This window comes from Helianthus annuus, chromosome 11 (assembly GCF_002127325.2).
Source record: "Helianthus annuus cultivar XRQ/B chromosome 11, HanXRQr2.0-SUNRISE, whole genome shotgun sequence".
In the NCBI taxonomy this organism is placed as follows: Eukaryota; Viridiplantae; Streptophyta; class Magnoliopsida; order Asterales; family Asteraceae; genus Helianthus; species Helianthus annuus.
The window spans coordinates 114586775-114595043 of NC_035443.2; the positions used below are offsets into that span (position 1 = coordinate 114586775).

At 32.7% G+C, this 8269-nt stretch overlaps 1 protein-coding gene across 1 annotated transcript; it reads right to left on the bottom strand.

Moving 5' to 3' along the window:
* Nucleotides 1–5822: 5822 nt before the first annotated feature.
* Nucleotides 5823–7050, bottom strand: LOC110889699 (protein LURP-one-related 8). The gene is made up of 2 exons (XM_022137260.2): nt 6743–7050; nt 5823–6436 (listed from the first exon to the last, which is right to left on the bottom strand). Exons 1-2 carry the CDS (start codon nt 6980–6982, stop codon nt 6089–6091), a joined length of 588 nt encoding a protein of 195 aa, XP_021992952.1. The 5' UTR covers nt 6983–7050; the 3' UTR covers nt 5823–6088.
* Nucleotides 7051–8269: the final 1219 nt, after the last annotated feature.

The window sequence follows — 8269 nt, forward strand, 5'->3', positions numbered from 1 at the left end:
GACCCCTATAGACCAATCTTGACTTCAGACTTTTTGTAGACGGAGTCAACAGACATTCCGTGCATCAACACTAGTGCATCGATCGATTTTGGGCCGGGATTTATTATACATTTCTTTGGGTCGCGAAGAAGACTGGGCCATCGATTTTTATGGTATATGGCGATTTTAGTGGTGGATCGGGAGCTAAATGCAATCTGACAGAATTGAAGATTCTCACAATGAAGCTAATTATTTAATTTTTATGATTGAAGTTCGAACCCTATCATATGCCTATTACAATTGTATCTTCAAAAGTAAAATAAGGTGCTTTGATTGACAAGATATAGGAGGGTTTACATTTGCGGGGGAAAACGACAATGAAGATTTTGGGTATTTAGCTGATTTGTGAAGATTCAAAGACGACAGCAGATTTATTTGTGAAGATCATTTGAAGAATTGATAGCATCATTATCGGGAGAATATTATTGGGTCAAATTGGAGAATGATGTTATTAATTATGACGGCTTTAGTTTTAGCGATGTTATTGTTTATATTATGTGACGTTTGTTATTTGTAATAGTCGGATATCTTAGTGATTTTAGTAGGTTTTCCAAGCAACATGCGGCTTGCTTGGAAAACAAGGCTCAAGGGGCTATATATAGATTACTACACCTCACTTGGAGGGTGTGCATTTGGAAGCTACCACCCCGGGGGAGCTCACCCGGGGTGGATGAGTATTTTTTATTTGTTTTTATCCAATCAATGAAACATTTCTATTGTTCAAATCTTATTTTATCTATCTTTTGTTTGTTCATGGTTCACAAATCACTCGTCTCGTATTATTTACCGAATTGAAACTAAAACCGGATCGTTTCGGACCTATCATTAGACTCCTTAGATACCGATTAAGAACCCGGGTACTCGTTTGCAGGGCCGGCCCTGAGAATTCGTGTACCCTGTTCGAACTCAAAAAAATGTGCCCTTAGGCCTTAACTAAATTGGGTATTGGGCTCACTAAAGGTCTAAACCTAATGACAAAGGGGTTAATAACTAATCTAAAACATAAGAATGGTTTTGTAAGGGGGCCTATGTTGGTGTTTGTATGGGTGTACCCTATTAAAAAAATATTTTACATATACATATCGGGTTTTTTTTCATAAAAAGCGTGCCTCTCAAAATATCGGGCCCTGGCCGGTGGTCCTCCCCGCCCACCCCCAGGGCCGGCCATGCTCGTTTGATATTGACTATTGAACTTGGCTCTGATACGAATTCAAGTCCCAATCGACAATCAAACCAAATAGAAAAGATGAAGAAAAGAATTTAGATTGAATAACTCTCAATCTTATTAATCAGAAAATAACTTAAAACTGATTACAGACTCTTAAAACATAACTCGGTTTCTCTCTATTCTTGCCTCTTATCTTAACTTAATAATGTCTAACCTAACTTGGTTTATATAGGCTAACCCTAACTTGGTGGTCAAGACATTACCAAATATAATGATAACATAATAAGGAAACTTAACCAACTATGATCAACTTGTCAGCATTGATCCCTCAAGTTCACCGACTTGTGACTTGAACTCCTTTGTCACCCTTTTTCCCATCACGACTTGTGATGAGTCAGGAATTACCGCCAACATTACGTTCGTTTCCTAAGCTTTATTTGTATTAGTTTGCTCATGTTTGTTTAGATATTCGTCATCCTACTTTCTTATTAATTTGGATGTTGTTTACTTTCAGTTGATCTCATTTTGTGTTCTTTTATCTATTTTCTGTGTTTGTTTATTTGGTTTGTCTTCCTTCATATTCGTTTTTATTTTTCAATTATGTTCATTATATCGGGTAAAGTTAAAAGAACAAACACAAAATGCTCATGTCGTATTCCTTGGGTTACTTATATGTTTGTCCTTTTCAAGTAGTAAGAAAATATCGAGTCGGTTACAAAACCTTGTGACGAACTCATACGGCTTTAGATTCGTGCTAAAGAACCGGTCATAATATCAACGTGAATTGAATATGCCATCATGTAACTATCGTGAAAGAAAATTAATGTCAAACTCATGATTTCAAAGAGAAATTGTATATAAAACGCAACTAGCCACAACTTTTTCTTTTACAAGTAATATGATGTTGAAATTGGCACGCTTGTTACTTAAGATATGACAAACTTGTGGAATAAAGAATTAAAGAATAAAGTTTGCGAATTAGAGGACAAAGGTTTAAACTGTGGGGCATCTTGATAACCCAATGTGGTATGGCTATTGCTATCAATTTCGGGACTAAAAAGTTAAATTAATTAGTTATTTACTTAGGTTATGGTCCCGTGTGTTACACGGATTGATTAATGAAAACGATATAATTTATTATTTGTAAATACTTATTAATTTTAATCTACTCTTGATAGTTTTGATTGAACATATATAATAAATTCATCGGTTGTCATTAATAACATTGAATTTCAGGGGACAAACCTTTAATAACATTGAATTTTTTTTTTTTTGAACGGCAAATTTGGATCACTGACGGACCACTGGAGTATCATCGTGCCACCAGGAGAACCACCCGATCATATCCTTCTCCACTAGACAATAATGCCTATACACCAATTCAGGAGGAAATCCAATAAATCTGGGAAAAACCCCCTTTGTGGGAATCGAACCCATGACCTAATGGTCATAAGCCTTATCCCACCCCCAAGATACCACTAGGCTATAATGCCATGGGTTTAATAACATTGAATTTAATGAGGATAAACCTCCTAAAATTTAAAAAAAAAAAAAAAACAAAGTCATCTAGATTCACACCAACAAAACTTGCGAAAGTTGAACTAAAGAAAGGAATATTGGATTTTAATAATCTCAATTATTCGCTGTTGGTCGCTAACAGTTCCAATTTCAAAAATAACTACTGGTTGTCACAACTATTAACATCCAATGGACTCTGACTAACGAAAACCTAATGTTGTTAGTCTCTGATCGCCGGAAAAAGGTTCCTAAAGGTCCGATCTAAGGTCTGATCGCCAATATGTTAATAGTTGGGACGGACAGTGGTTATTTTTTAAGTTGAGACTGTTGGTGGCCAACGACGAATAGTTGTTATTATTGAAATCTAATATTCCCTAAAGAAACATGCAACTATTTTAAATTTTTTTTACTCAGTTTTTCTATTTTGTGTGCGTTACTTATTCAAAAGAAAAGTCTTGGTATCAATACATGCATCTCAACCCAATGGAAAATGTCCCCATTTTATTTCTTTTATTATATAACCTCGTGTATTGTACGGGTTGAATAAATATAATTTTATTTACCAAATAATTAAAAAAAGTTATATATTTAAAAACCCTATGTATTATGCAGGTTGAATAAATGTAATTTTGTATACCAAATAATAAAAAAGTTATATCACTAAAAAATCACTCGTGTATTGTACATGTTGAAGCAGGGACTGAATAAATGTAATTTTGTATGTCAAATAATAAGTGTAAGTTTGTATATCTTTAAAAAGTCTCGTGTATTACACAGGTTGAATAAATGTACTTTTATATATTAAATAATAAAAAAAGTTATACCTTTAAAAATCACGTGTGTTGTACGTGTTGAATAAATAAAATTATATATATAAAAAAAGTTACATCTTTAAAAACCTGTGTCTTGCACAGTTTGAATAAATGTAATTTCATATACTAAATAATAAAAAAAATTATCTTTAAAAAAACCCTATGTATTGGACGTGTTGAATAAATTTAATTTTATATACCAAATAATAAAATGGATAAATATAAATGGAAAACAAAACAGTAAAAGATAAAAAGATAAAATTATTACATGTATTTTCATTTATATTTTTACATTAAAAATCTAAAAATTAGTAGATGTCATGAGTTATCTATGCTTATTTTATTATAATTCAATTTTATTAATTAATCTAACATATAATAAAAGAATCAAATAAATGCCACGTGTCATTCTCTCTTTCAATCTAAAAAAAACTTATTTATATTTTATTTTAATGTTTTTCTATAATTAAAAATATATAAATATCAACAATTTTAACTATATATCTCTTTCGATGTGTATATATCCATTAATGTATATGTATCCACTAAAATAGGAAGTGATGATGAATGAGATTTAAATATTTTATTTGAAATAATAATAATAATAATAATAATAATAATAATAATAAATTTAAAGGATATATATGATTTGTTAATTAGTTTATAAAAAATATATAAAAAAAGATGTGTGGAACATATATGTGGCCGATGAGAAAAAAAAAAATAGAAATAGTTATCCAAATTAAAAAGAAAAATTATATTAAATTTATATATGTTTGGGGTAGCTATTACTGGTGTTCTTCTGGATTTTTTTCGGGTTTCAGTTTTTCGGTTCAAATTGTTTGGGGTTTGACTTGAAAAAAGTGGCCTGATAACAGATCTATTTAAAGTTCGGATTGGTCGGGTATGGGTTATCTAGGTCCGGGTTAGTTTGGGTTGGGTTCTTCGGTTTTTAGGACTGGATTATTCAGGTCCAGGTCATTTCACCGATAATGATTATATAAACGCTTATGATTTACATTTTTTGCGATATTCAACCCGTGTAATACGCGGGTCTGGAAGCTAGTACCTATTATAAAGTAAAGACAGGATAAATATAAATAGAACAAAAATAGTAAAATACAAAATTCATAGATTAAAATAATATATTCTTTATTTGAATCTTACTAACAAATATTATCTATATCTATTTGTTTAGGATATATTCTTTATTTGAATCTTAATAACAAATATTATTTATATCAATTTGTTTAGGGTAAAAGATAAAAAGATAAAATTTATGGATTAAAATAATATATTTTTTATTTAAATCTTATTAACAAATATTATCTATATCTATTTATTTAGGCGGGAAAAAACTATTGAGATCACCTCATAGAGCGCCATGTGTACCCCATATGATTTACTTACAAAATTCATAGATTAAAATAATATATTCTTTATTTGAATCTTACTAACAAATATTATCTATATCTATTTGTTTAGGATATATTCTTTATTTGAATCTTAATAACAAATATTATTTATATCAATTTGTTTAGGGTAAAAGATAAAAAGATAAAATTTATGGATTAAAATAATATATTTTTTATTTAAATCTTATTAACAAATATTATCTATATCTATTTATTTAGGCGGGAAAAAACTATTGAGATCACCTCATAGAGCGCCATGTGTACCCCATATGATTTACTTTATTATATGTATAGATATTGTTGATAAAATAAACTTTATTAATTCAAAATAAATGTGATATGTTAAAAGTTTTGGTTTTCTATTTAATATGAAAAATAAGAATCAAATGGATTGTAAAAGTTTAGTAATATGTTAAGCGAATTAAAATTTTATTTAAACATTATAGTAATTTTTTAAATAACGGAGGACAAAAGTTAGCTCACCCTTAGAAATCTCTTAAGAAGTTTATAATATTTTAAAGGTCATTTTCTTTTTTAACATACTAAATTATATTATAGCTATTTTATTTTCAGATGAAAATATTGCATACAGAGTAAACTATTTAATTTCAATCATCTCAAGAAATATTTAATACAATGACTGTTTTGTCGTTCTATAATTAATTATCTATATATTTTTATATTTTATACAGAAGTTTTTCCGTTAAAAAAATAATAATTAATACTTACAACCTTGATAGAATAATTTTGTATGTATGTAAGAGTTATCTCCGAAGAAAATTTTTTTTATTTAAATAAAATAGAGCAAATAGAATAAGTTAATATCTACGCTAATAAGCAATAATCATCATCAATCAAGAAAAATCAAAATAAACCAAATCATATCTACAACATCAAACTTCATTATATATAAATGATGATGGTATATATGCTGATACACTAATACATACACACATACTCCATCTGAGCTTGATCTTTTATATAAAAACCAAAAGCACCAAGCCCTCAATTCACCAAATTTCAAAAACAAAATCCTTAAAAAAGTTTTGTTTTGATTCGTACCAATTCAGACATGATCATAATCCATAAGCACTGTCAGTTGATCCGATTAATCCCAATCGAATCTTGTTAAACGGTTATTGGAACATCTGATCTAGGATGATGACTAGTGCCATTGCAACCGTTGGATCAATCTCCGGCTGCACAACCAAACGAAATACATCACCACCGAACTTCACACCTCCAACCGCCTCCTTGCGGTTGATTTCAGCTACGTGGCGCCGCTTTTCATCGTAGACAACGCAGCATCTCTGCGTATATGAGCCTTCGATCTCGTATACTGGCTTCTTTGTTTTGGAACCCGTTATGTTCACGTGAGCTATGGACTTTGTGTTGAGGAGATTCACGTGTTTTGTCACTGTGAATTTAGGATTCGCTGCGGTTTCTCCATCGTACACCGTCCAGTTGTCCACTAAACTTAACCTCTGTCGGATTAATCATCAAATAATTAGTAGGTAAGCAATGTTTTCAGACACTGACCGGACCAGTGGCGGATCCAGAGGTTCGTGGGTTGGAAAAAAGTTAGTGAAAATTATTGAGAATTTAGTAAAAGGAACCCCTGTTGGATCTGCCACTGGACTGGGCAGATTCAATAAATGAATATCGATGTAAAAAAACAAAATACATACATATATCTATTACAAAACAATATATGAAAGGAAACACTTGTTTTAATGTGAAATAAAAAATGAAATGAAAAGTGTTTCATGCACATGAAGGCGTAAAAATACCTTGCGGCGGAGGGTGAGAAGAGAGCGGCCTGTGGCGTCCATGAGGAGGATCTCGGCCTTGGTTCCAGCAGCGTAGTTATCGACTCGATAAACAAGATTGCCATTGGAATCGAAGACGGTAAAGCCATGGCAATTGAAGAGAAGAGACTTCTTCCAAATAGTGAGGACAAGGGGACCACGGGTAGGGGCGGTGACGGTGGCAGGCTGGGGAATAACGGCGTTAGGGTATACCTTCGTCATAACTCTGTGTTTGATAACAGAGAAAATTTAAAGGATTTTATTGAGGTTGTTTGCAGGTGAATAGAGGGTGAAGGGGGGTCTTATAGTCTCACCAATACAACCTATTTGTTTTTGGTTATTTGTCAAAAAGAATATTTTATTTTTTAAATAGTTTTTATGGTTTGTATATTTTTTTATTTCTATTTAAATAGTTCTTTGGCAATAAATTATATTTAATTTAGTAGTAAAAAAAATTATGACTTAAAGTTGGTTGGTTGACCGTGCACTCTTGCGTGTTTAAAACTTTATTTTATGTTTCTATTTATCTTTTTTAAAATGAGATATTTATGTGTAGACTATTTAATAAAAATCAAATTATACTTGCTTAAAATACTGCGAATTATGCGATCAATACCAATATTTAAGCCATCTATTAGAACAGTATCAAAAGCCATCTATTAGAACAGTATCAAATATTTAGACTGTGGCTTGGGTGTGCTTTGTTGGGCTGACCCACATTGTAGACGGTATGGTGGGACGGGGGTTTGGGGCGTGGCCAGCCCAAACCTTCATATTTAAAATTTTTAAAAGAGTAAATTGCCATTTTGATCCCTGTGGTTTGGCCAGTTTTGCCACTTTAGTCCAAATCTCAAACTTATTACACCTGGGTTCCTGTGGTTTGCATTTTGTTGCCATTTTAGTCCAAAATCCAAAAACCCTCATTTTTTACTGTTGAAAGTTGTCTATTTTGTCCTTTAGTGCTGCAGCATTTTGGTCATTTTTTAAATTGAAAACTGATTATTTTTTTAGCTCTCTCTCTCTTATTAAAGATTATCAGCTCTCTCTCTCTCTCTCTCTCTTATTACCCAGATCAATAAAATATGCTCTCTCTCTCTCTTCTCTCTCTCTCTATAGCACCACCACTACCGCCACGGCGCCACCTCCTCCCTCTCTCTCTAGAAAGAAACTCAGCAGCATACTGATTTGCGGAAGAAAGACGGTGGTGGCGTACAGTCGCTTACCGGAGACGGCGGCGCTGCTGCCGCCTTCGGAGAGAGAGAGGGTTAGGGAGAGAGTGAGTTAGTGAGAGAGAGATGAGGAATTCCGGCGACTGGATCTGCCGACGGCGGCGGATGGTGGAGACGATGGCGGTGGTGGATCTTAATGGTTGTGGCGGTGTTAAGCAGCAGGGGGCGACGAGGCTGATGTGGTGGTTACGGCGGTAGTGGTGGCCTGCCCGGTGGTGGAGGTGTTCGTTGGTGGTGGTGGGTTTCGGGTGTTGGTGGGTATTGATCTGTGATTTTGTGA